The sequence below is a fragment of the Thermobia domestica genome, chromosome 7, assembly GCF_964235325.1.
Source record: "Thermobia domestica chromosome 7, izTheDome1.hap1.1, whole genome shotgun sequence".
NCBI lineage: Eukaryota > Metazoa > Arthropoda > Insecta > Zygentoma > Lepismatidae > Thermobia > Thermobia domestica.
Window position 1 is genome coordinate 59,902,161 of NC_137460.1, and position 17,728 is coordinate 59,919,888.

Genomic DNA, 17,728 nt, shown 5'->3' on the forward strand with positions numbered 1-17,728 from the left:
TCAGGATATGTCAAAGACAGACAACGTAGTGGACGTAAGAAGACGTGTGAAGAAACATGTGAAACAACTGCGACATCCAATTGTTTGATATTAAGTGTTTAACAATAATATGTGCTAAATAAATAAACTACAATTACACTGATATTAATCGCTGTGATACTCAAACTTAGGGTTACGGGGACTTCTCGGACACCCTGTACAAGCGTGTTTTTCGATAAACAAAGATTTAACCACTATGATCATGGGAAGAGAACAGTCAATCACTCGGCAACTCAATGTGGTCCAATGCTGAATTGCGACTTAAAAAAGCGACACAATGGCGTGGTCTGGAGCCTACATTTTCTATTCACCATAGTGACCAAGAAGTGCCAAACATAGTGACCAAGAAGTGAGAAGTCGAATGTAGTTGTAATGATGGAACTAAAGATAGGACACAATAAACCAAACCTGATGATCCAGGACCTAACGACGAACAAGATACTACATCTTGATCAAGATGGGCATCAGAAACAACAACATCTTAGGCAAAACTGAGCTCACCAAGTCACGTAAGTACGAGTTAATAGTCGCCGAGCTGAGGCAGACGTACCTAGGTAGAACGCCGAAATGACACAATTCCAGTAGTGCTCCTCTGGGATAGACTGATCTGGTCTGGAAAGTATGTGAAGCTACACGGTATATACAAGCGACTACAAACGTACACTGAAGTACTAGTGATCAAGAAGTGAGAGCATCCTCAACGACCATAGACATGATAACTTGCCCATCGATAGCGACCAAATGGCTCCCTGAATAGAGACCATCAATACCTTTATATAATGTAAATTCATTTTGTAGATTATTCATAAATGTTATTAAAGGCACATGTGGCATTATGAGCCCCCATTTTGTTTAGTTTTTCTATTTTAAAGTTTTAGTTTTTAAGTTTCCGTTTATTTTTTAAAATGAAAACAATATTTCATGAAACTACTGTTAAAATATCACCATCTTGAGTAACTTTAAGGACATTAAGGGGGAGAATAAAATCAAAGCAAGTCATTTTTTAGAAGAAAAAAAATTGTGTTTGTAATATGAGCTGCTAATTAAAATAGACAAAATAACTAGTTACGAAAAATCGTATGAGATGAAAAACGATACAATCATCACAAGAACATTGATAAAATCATTGTAAATCCAGTGGAAAAATAATATCAAAAGTAAATTGAAAAGCTCACTAAGAAACCATTTTACAAAGTTTTGTGAGATTTCCTGTGTAATGTAAATTTCTAAAAGTTACAAAAATAAACATTCTTTTAATATCCAGCGCAATCGTTGTTTAACATTTTTCAGAGAAGTCATTGCATTCACAGTTCTTTACAGTCATCTGTCAAAAATTATCTCACAGAACAGATAAATTGATTCATTATTGGGATTCTCACTTCGATTGGTGTTTCTAAATAGATTTCCCAGGATAGATATCTGATTCCCATGATTCCTTGTCTGAATCTTCAAGAAACTTCCATTTTACTGTCTGCTTTCTTTTAGTTTGAGTTTTCTTACTAGGCTGTTCATTATCTTTTCCTTCTCTCTTTATTATCCTTCAGTTTCCTTTCCTTTAGCTGTGTCGGATCTCCTTTTTTATCTTTTCTTTTTTTCTTTTTTTTTTTTTTTTTTTTTTTTTTTACCAGCCAAAGTTTTTGGGGATCATATACCAAGCACTTCTGGGGCCTGATATTACAACTCTCGCCATATTGGAATTCCAACATTCATAATCAATCTTTGTAACTTGTAAAATTACATAGTATCTACATAAAAACAGCCTTTCCTACATGTTTGTGTCCGAGCGTTATACTAGTGAATGATTGAATTCCGGATATATATGAAAGCCCATAAACATGCAAATTACTGGTATGAGCCGCTAAAATTAGTACATAACATATTGGGCCGTAGAGAACTTTGCATTTGGATCAATTTTACACGAATTCCGAAGGAACACTTCGCGAATGTACTGTACCTTGTAAGCCAAAACAGAACAAGAGCACTCTGGTGGCAAGACAACATTACTAAACAAGCAGTTCAACTTATCACCACCAGATTGAGAGCGCTGTTACATGCTTGCCAACCAAACGATAATTTATCGTGATATACGGTAATTTAAGCTTTAATGCTGTATAAGATAATGCCCTTGCGATAATAGATGAATATATGATAATTTTAGAATGCACTTTTTTTTTTTTTTTTTTTTTTTACAGTTTTCGAATGTGCAAATAAATTGTAGATATGCATTAAATAATTATAGAACACACACTAAGGTTTTTAACAGTCATTCCCGCTAAAATAAATCAATAACGATTTTGCAATTGGCAAATGGCAACCTTGTATCCATCTCTAAGTTCAATTACGTTTGCGAAAGGTGGAAATGTTGTTGTTCAGAGTAGTGTTAATGATTATAAATGGCGAGGACAGTGATGCCGATTTGGAGTTCGAAGCTGAAGATTACTATCATTGCTTTTATTAGTACTATTATGGTTGTTTCTAAATTATCACATACATAACGAATATACGATGATTTTTTCTAATATACGTACGATAATTTTAAAGACGAAAATCGATAATTTTTGTTTTCTGAGGTTGACAACTCTGGTCAAAACTGAACAAGATCCCTCTGGTGGCAAAAAATCACTAAACTAACAGTTCAAGTCATCACCACCAATTGAGAGCGCTGTACGATAAAATATTGAAAGGGTTCGTGTTTCTCAAACTTTTCAAAGCAGGGAATACTTTTTGTTGTTGTTGTTGTTGTTAGTCAGAATGTTCTTTGGATCACCACACTTTTGTACATTTCGAAAGAAAATTTACAATCACTTTAATAAATAAAGAATTGAGCATACACCAATATAGGTTTTACCAGTATAGTTATATTTTCAAAATAGCAATAATTAAAATCATCTTAATTTTATGTGTGTTAAAACATGACAATACATGGGCTAATGTATGTTATTTTTTTAACAACTGAAAACTATCAATGATATTTTATAGTAATGCACCTTATACGTTGTTCGAATTTCTATAATTTTTACTTTATTAAATTGTAAATTTATATTTATAAAAATCTATTATATGTGTTTGAGATTCTCAGTTGTAGTGTGTAATACGCAATTTACTTGAATTTTATTATTTTTTCTGTCCTTTATTTTATATTTTATTTTACTTTTTTGGATTAGTGATCACGGTAAGAGCACCATAAAGACATACCGGTACCTCGAGGACCATTTGTGGTTCGTGGACCATAGTTTAAAAAAGTCAAAAGAGTATTAAAAAAAAGAGTATCAAACTAGAGTAAAGGCGCGATTATCCACGGAATTGCGTGGCAAGGGCACTGCGAATAGCGAAAATCGCAGATAACCCGAAAAATACTAAAAATGAGGTGCAAACACGAAAAAAAATATTTCAATATAAAAACTGTTTTATTGTGCATAAAATATAATAAAACTTTTAAAATGTATTTGCTCTACGTCTAAATCATTAAAATAAAGAACAGTAAACAAAAAAACAATACTGTGCTGTAAACCTGTCAGTAATTTTCGACCTTCGCACCGTAGGGCCTATTGTATTTTCCCGGTTGTTGGCTTGGATTTTTATTTTTTAAGATCGTAATTAACCCTCCAGACTCTCATTTCGCAGTGAACAATGAATGTAATTTATTACCATGCAAATCACTCTTCGTAATTCTCATTTTTCATACCTTACAAAAATCGGCTGCTATTTATCAGAGTTGGGTTGCACTTCGAAACGAGCACTAATATAGGAAATATTTATTTTGGGTTAGCTCTACAACGCCCGCCCCACCTGACATACTCACTCAGAAACGACAAATTAGATTCTATTAATTTTATGAAAATGGGTCAAAACTTACCTAACCTTAAGCTAATCCGTTCTTACCCCCTACCCTACTTATCCCTATCTTACTATACTCTACCCTACCCTCCTCTGCTATATCCTTTTAAAGCGGTCCTATTTATAGATGCGCAGCTGGAGCGTGTATTGTCAAGTTTACACTTTATTTTTACAATGCAATTATTTTTTTACGTTGTAGAAAAAACAGTACTTATTTGCATGCGAAGTGTCAATTTGAAGGGTAAGGGGAAAAAAGGAGGAATGTCACAAAACTGAATTTTCGAGAAAACGGCGTTTTTATATTGTAAACCGCGTAATAAAGAATAGGGTAGTCAAATCTTTTGCCCCGTTTTGCATGGACATTTCGGCATTTAGGCATAAATGGCCTATACTGTCAAATAGTACTAAAAGTCACCAACAGATAGGACAAAGCACCCAATAAGGCACACACATAGACATTCCTCCTTTTTTCCCCTTACACTTCATTTGCAGTCACTACTTATGGAAAATAATTGTGCGCGACTGCAACAAGACTTAAAAAAAAAAAAATCACGACACTCATGGATCACCCATTTGCAGATAATTAGAGCTTTGCTGTATATTATTATTATTATTATTATTATTATTATTATTATTATTATTATTATTATTATTATTATTATTATTATTATTATTTTATTATTATTATTATTATTATTATTTAAAAGAAAGTCCCTCTTATGTAATTCTATATAACTTATAATAAAATAAAATCTTAGCTAGGGTTATTCACACCATAGTTAACCAAATTAATCTGGTATGTGTCTTCTTTCTCTCCAAAATATCTATTTTTAAACCTCCTTATTATATTGATTCTCATCAAACAAAGCAAGGAGTTTTTTTTAAACTTTTTAAATACTGTAAACCAGTATGCTCTGTGTTTACTGTAATTACAAATACTATATGCTCTGTATCACATCACAAATAGCTGTTCGAAAATGTTCTTAAAACTAATAATAATAATAATAATAATAATAATAATAATAATAATAATAATAATAATAATAATAATAATAATAATAATAATAATAATAATAATAAACCTTTATAATTCAACCATACAAGACAAAATATTAAGGCATTTTTAACTACATACATAAGCTTTCATATTACTCAGAGTACTATAATTCTATTTCTAGATACACACAAACATACCTGAATTTCTCTAAATCTGTGATAGCGATGGACATGTTGATTCTTTCAGAAGACTAAAAATTTTAATTGGAAAAAGATCTCGAAATAGTTTATTTTTTTAAAAAAGAAAATAATAAACAAATTAAAACATGATCAAAACAAGATAATTTTGAAGCCGAAAAAAAAATTCAGTAATGGCCGAAAATAAAATTGTTGCTAAGCAAATGCTTACCATAAATATTGCAGTTTATGCCGAGCCCATTATTAAGAAATTTCTAATAAACTTTTTTTTTTTTTTTTTTTTAATTTTTCATCGAAACAGTTTTGCCATATGCGTATCTAGAGAATGTGCACCTGAGTGAGCGCAAACATCCAAACAAAACTTCGTCAAGGTGAGTGAACAAAACATTGCTATTTTGCAATATATTATTTAATACGACGTATGATCATGATAAGCTTTTAGAGCTGCTGAACTGATGAACAAGAGATGTTATTTTGAGTATAAAGCCTCAAAAAAGACGGAATTAGCGGGAGTGCTCAGAGAGGTTTCCTAAAAAAAAAAAAAAAAAAAATTAAGACTGTCTGATATTGCTGCAGGCCCATATCCACGGAGGGGGGCAAGGGGGCCGCCCCCCTAAATTTTGGCTGGCCCCCATAAAATTTCACGGTAGGCTTGCAAATGAACTATAATATGGTGATGAATTATAAGATGATCGGGTCGGGCCCTCGCTAACTTCTACCAGGCCCCCCCTAAATTTTTGGGCTGGCTACGGGCCTGTATTGCTGTACCGAAAATGGGAGAATCTTTTGCATTAATATCAGAAGAAGAATTAAAAGTCTTATCACTTCATTATCAGTAACATACAGAACACTGGTTTTGGTCTTACAGTGAAAGAATCAGAAATTTCACATGCAAGATCGTTCAAAGAGTGTGGAGCAAGATCGTTTTTCAATAACAATGAAATTGAGTGTGTCAGTATCATGACCATGTCATGAAATTGTTAATGACTTATTTATAATTCAGTCATTCAAACAGAAAATCTGAGCTTCATTTAAAAATAAATATTAACTTTTTTTTTTTTAATCTTGCTATATTAAATTTACCAGATATTTTTAACAATGACGTTCAAGAAATGGTACGAAAATTACGTGTATCTGCGAGTATGTGGAGAAAAGTTGTCGTCACGATTGGGATGTAATTTGATGGTGGGCGTTAACCAAAGAAGGGCTTATATACGCATGTAAACTAGGTTCAATGCACGCAGAAAAATCATGATAACATTCACCCCCTAAAATTACATATGTGCAGTTTTGTAGGATATCGTGCATTGCGTGGCTTGTCATTTACCTCGGTACTTGATCTTGCATTTCTTCGTTATTCTCCTACAGAGCCATCTAGTAGCAAAGAACGTGACTATCACAAAACTGATTTATTCTCCTCTTTGTAGATGGCTCTGCAGCTAAGTGTAAGTGAATAAAGTTATGACCTGAAATCCGCGATATAAATGAATGGAATATGTTGTCGACGCTAGACCCAACTCACCGAGATCGAACTGCAAAAACTGGGTGTTAAAAAAGTGTGCTCAGACTATCAAAAGGGATTTTCGAAATGGTAGAAAAGCAAGTGGTGCTTTCAGATTTTCCTCGTGGGGACTTTCAGTACACGAGTAATGAAAATAGACGTGGACGCAAGATTCCAGGTGGGGTCCGGTGTTCGAACACTTCTCAGAATTTTTGTGAAGCTGCCAAGCACTTACACAAAAAGAGAAGAAAAATAAGAAAAGAGGGAATAAACTAAAAAAAAAAAAAAACACGAAAGACGAAAAGGGAAAAGAGGAAAATTGTAAAAATATTTCTCCGTATTTCTCTAATGGTAGATAATAGCAGGGTTGTAGTCGTGGTTATACGGCGGTACACTCTGTACACGCTTTCTTTAATCTTAGTCATTAGAGTGTACTTGCTGTTTCAAGAAGTATACAGGTAATATATACTTTTGTTTTGTTTAAATATGTTTGCTTATTTATTTAATTGGGTCATGACTCCAGTCATTAAGTGCAGGGGCGTCATTTAGGGGGGGCAGGGAGGGGCATTTGCCCCCCCTGAATTTGAGATTTATATAGATTTTATCAATAGAGTAGTAGTAAATGAGTGAAAAACGCGAAATTTTACTTATATCGAGGGGTTCTTCCCCCCCCCAAGCAAAATCTGAAATGACGCTCCTGATTAAGTGATTATAAACACTTTCTTTTCTACCCTATTCTTAGTAGCTATTCAAATAGACTCGCCATGCGAAAAAAAAAGTCCGATTTCCTCACTACTCTGTGACAGCAAAAGGTGTTTGTTAGATGCAACTAGAGTTTAGTGTCTCTTTCAGCATTGAGGCTATATGAGACATGGACCTATATCCTAACATGAAATCCGAAGTAGATAAGCTCGCGCAAGGAATCGAATCCAGGTCTTCCGCGCCGAAGACGGATACGCTAACCATATAAACCGGGAGGGAGGATCACAAAAGACAAAGAGAGAGGGAAAGAAAGAAATAAAGAAAGATTACGTGTGCTCTGTCACTGCCCAAGTTCGTGTTGTTTTGATTAGTGATTATCTCTGCGAAAGGTTTGTTTAACGGTTATTATCGTATTTCTTTCACCTTACTACACTACTCGGGCGCGATATCTTCTGCTCCTTTTCGCAGTGGGTTGGTTCCTTCCCCTGTATCTACACCTATCTATATTATTAATGAATAGATTTATCTAAGGAATGTTATCAAGAATGTTATCATCGAGAAAACAGCATAAAATGCTTTTAGACTATAAAACAGTATCGCATCCTTTCTATCTTAATGGAATTGTTAATATATGCATTTTACATTGTTCATTTTAAAATATGCCTTCTCCATAGTCACATGTCTTTTATGCCAACCATAGATGTTCAAAAAACTGAATATACTCTATGAAAATTTTAGGACTAAAGCTCTGGATAAGAAGTTCGTTTATTTTTTTTTTCGGAGAAGGGGACATAAATTTCTTCTTTTTTCTTTCATAATAAGGTAATTTCTTCTGGACGGAAAGTTGATTCCTTTTTAAATCAGAAATTAAACGAGTGTTTCTCTGTGCCATTTTCAGCTTTTTTTTTTTTTTTTTTTTTTTAAATAGCACAATTCTTACCTGCACAAAACCATTTATATTTAAAATACTAGGTTTATATGTTTGTGGACGTTTATTTGTTTGTTGACAATCCTTTCGACAGTGAGTTCTCGGGAAAATGCCGTTTTCACTAATCGATGGCAAATTTAGTGTAGATTGTTCCGTGTCGCCATGTTTTGCCTAACCAATTATCTGACACTTTTATGACAGATAAATGATAAGATTTGTGTCCGCCATTTTACGCAAAAAAGGATCCTCGTTTGGCCTAATCCTCATGACTCCTAATATGGCGAACAATAAAAAAAAGTGGAAATTCAACTAGAGGGAAATATAAGAGAAAATTCCCTAGTATATGAAAAATTAAGAAATGCAAAATATATATTATTAATATTAATATTATATTAACTATTTTCGAGGATTTAGGGTTACTAAAACTCCTTTATGTATTTATTATGACAATGTATATATAAGAATATATATATATATATATATATATATATATATATATATATATATATATATATATATATATATATATATATATATATATATATATATATATATATATATATATATATATATATATTAACACGTTCTCTATCAATCCAAACGATTAATGGTATGGATTCCAAATCTTAAAAATAGATTTCACCTGAGCTTGAATCCAATTAAAGTAAGAATTAGTAGAACTTTCGGTTTCAATATTGATTGCTAAATATTAAAAGTCGTAAGAGATAACGAGAAATCGTTTTTGAGAATTCAGCTTCCGATAAACATGTTGCATGTCTCACATTATCACTCTATTGCTGCCGGAAGTTATAGATATATTTCCGGTTTTAATATTGAACCTGCATAATTTGGAAATTACAGTAGTTTAACAATGTAAAAAGAAACTCACATGTTTTGAACATAAAATTAAGTAATAGTATATTTCATATAAACAATGAGTTTGCATTAACATTTTATAGAATGCGTAACTGAATAACTGATACAACTCATGGCCAGGGAAATCACAGCTCTTAGAAAACAATATTGCAAATTTGGTCTATTGCAATTGTTGGAAATAAAATATTGTATTTAATTTATTTAATTTCATAATTAAATATTCTAAAGGAAAAGTGATATTTAGAGGGAATTTCGGGTGCCTTCGTACTGCATCGAACACCAGTAAACCTTAGCCCAGACAGCCACCCAACTGAATAAGGGGTTCAGCCGGATAGTAGACAACGTTCGCTTCACCGTATAGAATTCAGAAGCCGAAAACCCACGAGGTTACCACTTATACGAGGTTATACGCCACTGCGGTTAATGTCTTACATTGGCAACAGAATGCCGAGACTGGACCATAAAAACAAGTAGCATTGTGTGATGAGTCTTGATTTCAATCTCATCACGCCGATAGTGATCTATAATTTGGCGCCAGACCAACGAAATCATGTCAGGTTGGAACTGTACAAGATAATGGAAACTGTATGTTGATTTGGAGTGTTTTTCTGTAAGCAATCTTTTGGAACTTTGGTACATGTACTATGTACCCCTATTGTATCGAAGTACGAAGATCTCCAGAGTCAACTATATCTTTATCTATTTCTGTCGTACGAGTGGAAATGGAATGTACCAGCAGGACAATCACCCACGTAACAGATCTGTTTGGAGGAGTATTCCACTTCTTCCTGCTGAAACAACCACCGAGAAGCCAGGATTTCAACCTCATTCTACATCTCAGAGACTTATGCTAAGGACGTTCCCGGTAGTATATGAAACGAGTGGAAATTCAGTTTAAAAATTGTAATTTCGAAAGTAATAATAAAAACTGAATTTTTTTTTTCTTTCTCCGTTAGTAACGCATTGAGATGTTTGGATTGTGGAATTATCCAAAGAACAATTTGCCAGCGGAGTGGTTTGTCACAAATCACTCATTTCGATAACAGTTGTCCATTGTTAAGTTATGAGCAAATTTAGGGATCTTTTGTCAGATCTAGCTCGAAATATTTACAACTTCATACGAATTAAAATTACAATAAAATCATAATAGGATCCCTTATAATGTATTAACAGTTTTAAAAAAGCATTAAAACTGGAATGAAATCCTCTGAAAGATCAGCAAAATCTACAATAAAATAAATTTTGCATCCACATAAGAAGAAACAAACTATATTTCCTTTAATATACCAATTAGCAGTACCATTTGACAATATCAGATATTTGGAAACAAACTGCAAACTAAAAGTTTTTTCTTGAACAGCACTCACCTTTAAACAAAATTAATAACAGGTGTAACTTGTTTTTCTCTCATCTCAAATATAGCCACTATAGCAAATAGTCATATTACAAACTAGTTATGGGAAAACTAATTTGTATTTCTTGGTTCTTCATATAGTGGGGAATATTTTTTTCGAAAAATTTCTTTCAAGTTTTATCTTCACAATTTTTTTATAGTCCGCCATTTTAGGCCAAACGAGGATTAGGCCAAACGAGGATTAGTCCAAACGAGTATCCTTGTTTCGCCTACTACTGAATTACTAATTACTACTAATTTCGGAATTACTACTGAAAGTAATCTTACGAAATCTTACGTATTAAGGTAATCTTCGCAAATCTTACGAAACCACCACTGAGACGGTGTGCTGAACGCTTAGGGCCGTCTTCTAGTGGAGGATACCATAGCATAGCCAGTAATTCAACTTTAGGGACACTATTATTATTATTATTATTATTATTATTATTATTATTATTATTATTATTATTATTATTATTATTATTATTATTATTATTATTATTATTTGTATCGGTTCTATAAAACAAGTCTCTTCTATTGAAACTACAGTTCGAAATGCTTATGTTTCTCTAATAAAAGTAAGTCGTCTGAACCTCCTTTCTTTGTAGTTCTTTATTCAGCTCTCTCTATGTACATCCTCTTTCCTTGTTCGGCAATATTCCGATCTAAAAAGTCAATTAGGGGAGGTAGGGGAACGGAAATTTTCCCACTTTTTTAAAATTATTTTATTATTATCCAAGTTTCAATTTTATTTCCCTATAGTGGATTCTACAATTTTAAGAAATGCCTTTACACCAGCATTCAGAAACTGTGAATCCTATATCAGTCCGAAGATATGTTGATTGGTTTCCAAACTGCATTTTCATCATAGGCGGCCGTACAGTATGTGCAGTAGGTGCAGCTGTACTTACATTAACTCCCGCATTCATTTCTCCTACTGCAATTTAATTAGTTTAGAATCTCTATTCTGTTTTATGTAGTTATATTTGAGCAAATCCTTAAATCTCTCATAGATTGCTTGTTATTATACAACACTGTAAGTATTGTTTAGTGAAAGTGAAGAACTTAGTTTTATAGTATACAGGGTGGCCCAAAAGTAGGTATATAGCCCGGTACTGATTAACTCATTGTTTTTTATATAATTTCTTATTGTTATGCATCAGATAGACTTAGTTTTTTTATTATTTGTTCTTAAAGCCTTTTTACTTATATCTTAAGCTCGGAACAGCCGTGGCAAATAAACCCATAAGCTAAAACGTTATATTTAATCAATGCAGGGGGTGTATACCTACTTTTTGGCTACCCTGTACTATATACTATATGCATTTTATATATTTGCTCGTATGAATATACTTTATATATATGCATAACCTTATTTATTATGTATATGCTAGTATTTTCGTTTTTCTCTGTTTAATCCATTCCCAACTCGTACGTTTATTCATTACATTGGTTGCCAGCAAATGTAACTCATACAACCAAACATTTCACTGGTGTTGTTTTGGCTGCCTAACTACCATATTAAGCGCCCTATAACTATAGTTTTAGGGTTGCCTAAATTCAACCTGGTAAACCAAACCAAACCACTTAGCATAACAACCCTTTGTGTGCCTAAGCCGCTCCAACGCCATCTCTTAGCGACTGGCTGAACTATTTCCAGTCTAGTAATGAACACGTGGTCAGGCGTATTAGGAGCTTTCTAGACTTCGTGTCTGTCAGTTCTTTTCTTCATTTGATTCCTCAGTTTGCCTCACGACGGTTGATGCACGTTGAAAATTAGGAAACACCACCTTGGAATCTAATCCAAGACTACGCGGGCGTGAATCCAACTCTCTATCCATTAGACTACAAGCTTCACATATTCAATTAAAACCTAATATGAGTCTAGTTTACGAAATTAAAGTCATAAGTGGCTATTTTTGATATGATGATATTTAATACGGTAGTAAAATCTTATTAGTCACATAATTTTCTTCATTCTTGACTCTTATGTCGTGTGTGTGAAATAGGAAACTTGTGAATTGCATTTTTTTATCCCTTGAATTAACGTTCTGCGTCCACCTGTTTGCCTGTTTTCTTTCACAATGGAAACCTTTATTTCCTATAATCCTTTCTTAGATTCACGAATTCCCTCTCTAACAAACTTGCAAATATTGTTGTCCACGGGACGAGACAGAGCTCTTCCAATAGAAACTAAAATGACCCGTTTCCATTCCCGGTGGAAGCTCACGTGGTTCGGATCCCACGTTAAGCTGTAGGTACACGTTTCATATAGCCTCGCTCCTTGAAAAGGTCACTAAATCCAAAATCACATCATCAATAGAATCAGATATACTTTTCGAGACGAAGCATCACTTTGATTGTACCTTATTGAGACGAGACAACCTCAAATTTCATCTCATGAGCAACACTAGCTGCAAACAAAATAAGCTTCACAATCTTTAAGTAATTGTAGTGATAACACAAATAAACTCTGCTAAATACAAAAGAGGAGCACATGATTTCATGAGATATTCGGAGAGGCATTTTGCAATAAGGAAAACAATATATCCTTTTATCATAGGCAACCAACTTTTGCCTGCTACTGTGCAGGTTGCATAGAATCTAGAGAATGCTATAGATTTTAACCTCTACAGTCCCGATTTTTTTTACTGCACCAAAAAATTATTTCTGAATATTTTCTAGTTAGTTATATGTATTTCAGTGTATTGAAAGCAATTTCATATTAAAATGTGCCATAGGGGCAGAGGGAAGGCATGTGCTCATTCGAGTACTTTAGGGGCGTACTACATATATTTATTGTAAATATAAAAATAAATAAAGGATGTTTTTGCTAGAAACTAAGCAAGTATTAGAAGCAAGGTATCAATTAAGATTTAGTTGTTTTGTTTTGAAGCAAAATTATTTATTTTAACATCATTGTGATACATTCAGTATAATTATAATTATTTATGAGAATTTATGAGTATAATTATTTATGAGAATTTAGTTGAATTCACTGCATACCATAAACGACTTTTTGCAATTGTTTAGTGAAAACTCAAAAGTTAATGGCAAAAATATTGTTGCAGTGTTTACAACAAATTATGCTATAATTTTGTGATGTATCTTAACAAAATGAGAAATAAAGAAAATGTACTAGTTGTATATTTTTACCTTCAGTACCTTATAAGATAAGCTGCTAGCATAATCATGTACATTCAATGTTTCATTAGAACAATCATGCATTTCACATCTCGAGAATAACTTTACATTTGCCATGTAATACTATCTAGCATGCACTGTTATTTTCATAACATATAACCTTGCAAACCCGGTGAATGGATTTATTTGGTGTGGAACGCAAGAAAACAACTTCTATTCTTCTATTTTGCAAGCAAAGGAAAGCTTCGCAGTTTATGCATTTAATCCTTGTTCTTTCTCTGCATTTTTCAAACCTACATCGATATTGTGGTTTACCAGGGACATGATCTGGCCAGTGATTTACTGAACCATACTTTACATGATATTGAGGCATAGATATAACATTTTGTTCTCTTTTTTTCACAGAAATCACCTTACTGTTATTGTTACTTGGCCTGTCAACTTTGGGACTGTCACGTTTTCTGGGTCAGACGCTAATAAAGAATTAGCAATGTTTGATCTAAATTCTTAACAGATCGAAATCGTCCTTTTTGGTGTACCTGCAAGCTTACAATCTATTTCATTCAAAATACAACAGTAAAATCCAAGAAATGAGTGTATACTCTTACAGTACATTTCTTAGTCTTAGTGGAGATTCTGTAGTATGAAATCAATCCATCTTGCAAATCTACACCCCCATTTTCTCATTACAATGTTTTACTACAGAATGCCTAGGTACACAAACATGATACTTATCTTCTTTGCTGTATCTTAGGACTTGATCTTGTGGTAAACTACCAAAAGCCGTAGATAACAAGAGAAGACTCTTATTGTTCTGCCATTTAACTATAACTATTTTACCATCACTTCTACATACGACATCACTTCGCCTCTTACCATTTCCTTATCACTCTTCAGATTTTTAAATGCTCTTCCTGTTCTATTTCGCACTCTGTACCAGTACAATATGCATTTGCCTCCAACACTTTTTCAGCAGTGGACACACTAGTAAAGAACTTGTCAGTATAAACAAATTTTTACAGAATCTATTGGTTCAACTAATTTTTTACAACAGCTCCTCCTACTCCATACACTTTCACTAACTGTTCAGGAAATGTATTTTTACCTTGATATTTCAAAAAATTTAAAACCAAACCATCACATGCTGCTAGAGCAATTTTTTTTAATCTCCAAGGATTGGTCTTAGAAGGAACATACTGCTTGAAACCTTGAGTTATTTTCTGTCCTGAAAAAAGTATAATTTGTTCGTCGATAGCAACGGACTTTTGTTTGTGGCAGCAGGTTACAACCATGTTGTATCTAATCGACTATTGGCTTCACTTTCCAAATTTTGTCTGGTGATTCGGAATCATGTGATAAGTTATCTACAAAATGGAGCATGTTTATTTCTAAATGCAATTAAAAGAAAACAAAACTTAAAATAGCTTTCGAAAGATAAAAAATATCTAGCAATATGAAAAGTACTCAAATAAATACAGGGGAATAATATGTATACATAAGTCCCGAAGTACTCATCTGAGTACATGATAATTTTTACTAAGTTCTGAAATGTACAGAACGTCCAAATCACGAGTAATGTTTTTAAATCAAGAAGTTTCTATTAAACTACAAGAAAATATTTTTTATACTATACCGAAGGTAAATCAAATAATATACTCACGTTTTTTATGTCAGGACTTTCAATCCCTTCCTCTCCTGCTGCAGCCATATTTTTAAATCTAACACTGTATGCTCAATGCTGCTATCTGATGGATCCAGAATGCACTAAATTTGTTCTCGAATGAGTACTTGAGAAGTAAACGTGTAAGAGTGCGATTGAAATGAAATGACATATATTTACGTAATATTAAAATGAATGTACTCAAATGAGTACTGGGGGACCGTAGAGGTTAAACAGGATATAGATCAGGGATGCAATCTGCGGGCGAGTTTTTAATATCACTATTAAAATACCAAAGATAAGTAAATGATTCCTATTGTGGGATGTGGGCTAGTACTTTTTTTCTTGGGCTAGTAAAATTTTATTGCTTTTTTGCATCCCTGATATAGATCGTCACAGTTTAAGTCACCGTCATGCTTGGAGATGTGAATGGATTAACGAATTTGTTATCCGCTGCGAAAAGCAGAATTTAAAATAATAACTTTGGTTCAAGAGTTTTCTTGTGGCGTAACGGACGGACTAAGAACACAATTTTGTAAATCTCAGTAACGACATAAGGTCCTAATAACAGAGAATCTACAAAATGAAAAAAAGAAAGAAACAATACGAAAAATGTATCAGAAAACTAAGATTTACAACCTATTTTGCAAGTTCTCAATCACTTTCTTTCCGGTTGAATCATATCAAAAGGAAATCTAGTTCAAGTGTGTTGATAGATAAAGAAAAAGACTAACAAATTAAACTTCCTACACTTAAGATATAAACTTATTAATGGAGTGAATCATTTTCTTTTTTCTTTAATAAGAGAAATGAAATTATCTTTGAAATTGAGTGAATTCTTTGTAATTTGAGAAAGTTGCGCTACTGACAATCTACTTGAGAACTCTAAGTGTGTATTTATCTTGGTTAAATGTTTTTTTTTTTTTTTTTCCTTCTTGAAGTATATCACAGACGGAAATTGGAGATTCTTGTACAAACACAAGCAACGCTAATAAAAATGATTCAAGATATTTTCTTCTTTATGGAAAAAAAATCGATAGAAGGTAAATATTAGTCCAACCTCTTCACTTTTCTTTTCTGTAGAGATATAGAAGGAAGCTTGTTTTTACGTGAGTCAAGTTATTAATTATAATTGAGTTATCTGAATAGAAATTGTGTAAACTTGAGCGAAATTGATTGGTTTTTCTTTCCTTCCTCATCTAGAAATAAGTGTTTACTTAATGTTTTAAAATTTATTTTTCTCAAGAAAATTATTAATCTTTTCCTGGTTTCTCTCTTATGTAGCTCAGTTTCAACGAACTGTTACCTAATTCTCTCTCTCTCTCTCTCTCTCTCTCTATCTATCTATCTATCTATATCTATATCTATCTATCTATATCTATATCTATATCTATCTATATCTATCTATCTATCTATCTATCTATATATATATATATATATATATATATATATATATATATATATATATATATATATATATGTGTGTGTGTGTGTGTGTGTTTGTGTTTGTGTCTTTTCCAATTTTGAACCCTCCATTTGATAGAGTATCAAAAACTATCTGAAAGAAGTGATGGCATTTTTCGCGTCAATCTTACCATTCCCGATTTAAGGAGCCATATCTCGGGAATCGTAAGTTATAGAGAGATGATATTTTGGGAATTTTTCAATTTTGAGTATGTGACTTCGTAAAACAACATATCATACGACGTTTTAACAGAACTCTTAAACAAAACATGTGGGGAAAAAAATTAGTACTCAAGGAAATTATAAATGGATAGATATATTACAAAAATTGTTTAATGAGCATAACCAGAGGCGTATTTACGATTTTGTTTCGGGAGGGGCTTTGCTAACTTTCGGGGGGCTTTGCCTGGAAATGTGAAAATTCTGCAAGATATTTCATTTACTTTACTATACTAAGTAAGATTTCGGGAGGGGCTTAAGCCTGGAAGCCACCCCCCTAAATACGCCACTGAGCATAACAATAAAGTACATAGAAGAATTAGTATCGCCTATATGAGTTAATAAGAAAAATTAATTCTTGTTAAGCTCGTTCTGGAAGTGCTCCTGGAGCATTTTAAACTAGTTTATTCTTCAATGTGATCAAAGACAATTTTTGTACAATCGAAAGCAGAAGTAGGTATCGTTTACATCAGGGTTGGCAAGACAATCGATCACAGTTGAGTATCGGGAAGATTACAAAACGTTTTAGAAAAAAAATGTTATGTTATCTATCTTACCCATAAATTGCGAAATAAAATACTTAAACAGAAACTAATACAGTGAAACCTGTCTTCAGCGGAATCGAGCGGGACTCGCAAAAATTTCCGTTAAAGACAGGTTTCCGTTTAATGGAGATAGACCTTTCCGTTAAAAAAATATATATGTTTATAACGGATATAATGAAAAAATATATTGATGTACGCAACTTGTTCAATTACAGTACTTTTTCCT

At 32.9% G+C, this 17,728-nt stretch overlaps 1 protein-coding gene across 1 annotated transcript in view; it reads right to left on the reverse strand.

The window, feature by feature from the left end:
* LOC145688885 (CIMIP2 protein CG18335-like) overlaps positions 1-5,244 on the reverse strand; it is a 28,801-nt gene extending 23,557 nt beyond the window's left edge. The window contains exon 1 of the mRNA XM_081763050.1: positions 5,071-5,244. Within this exon, the coding sequence (XP_081619176.1) occupies positions 5,071-5,105 (35 nt within the window). The 5' untranslated portion in view covers positions 5,106-5,244. The remainder of the gene's footprint in view (positions 1-5,070) is intronic.
* Between the last annotated feature and the right edge of the window lie 12,484 nt (positions 5,245-17,728).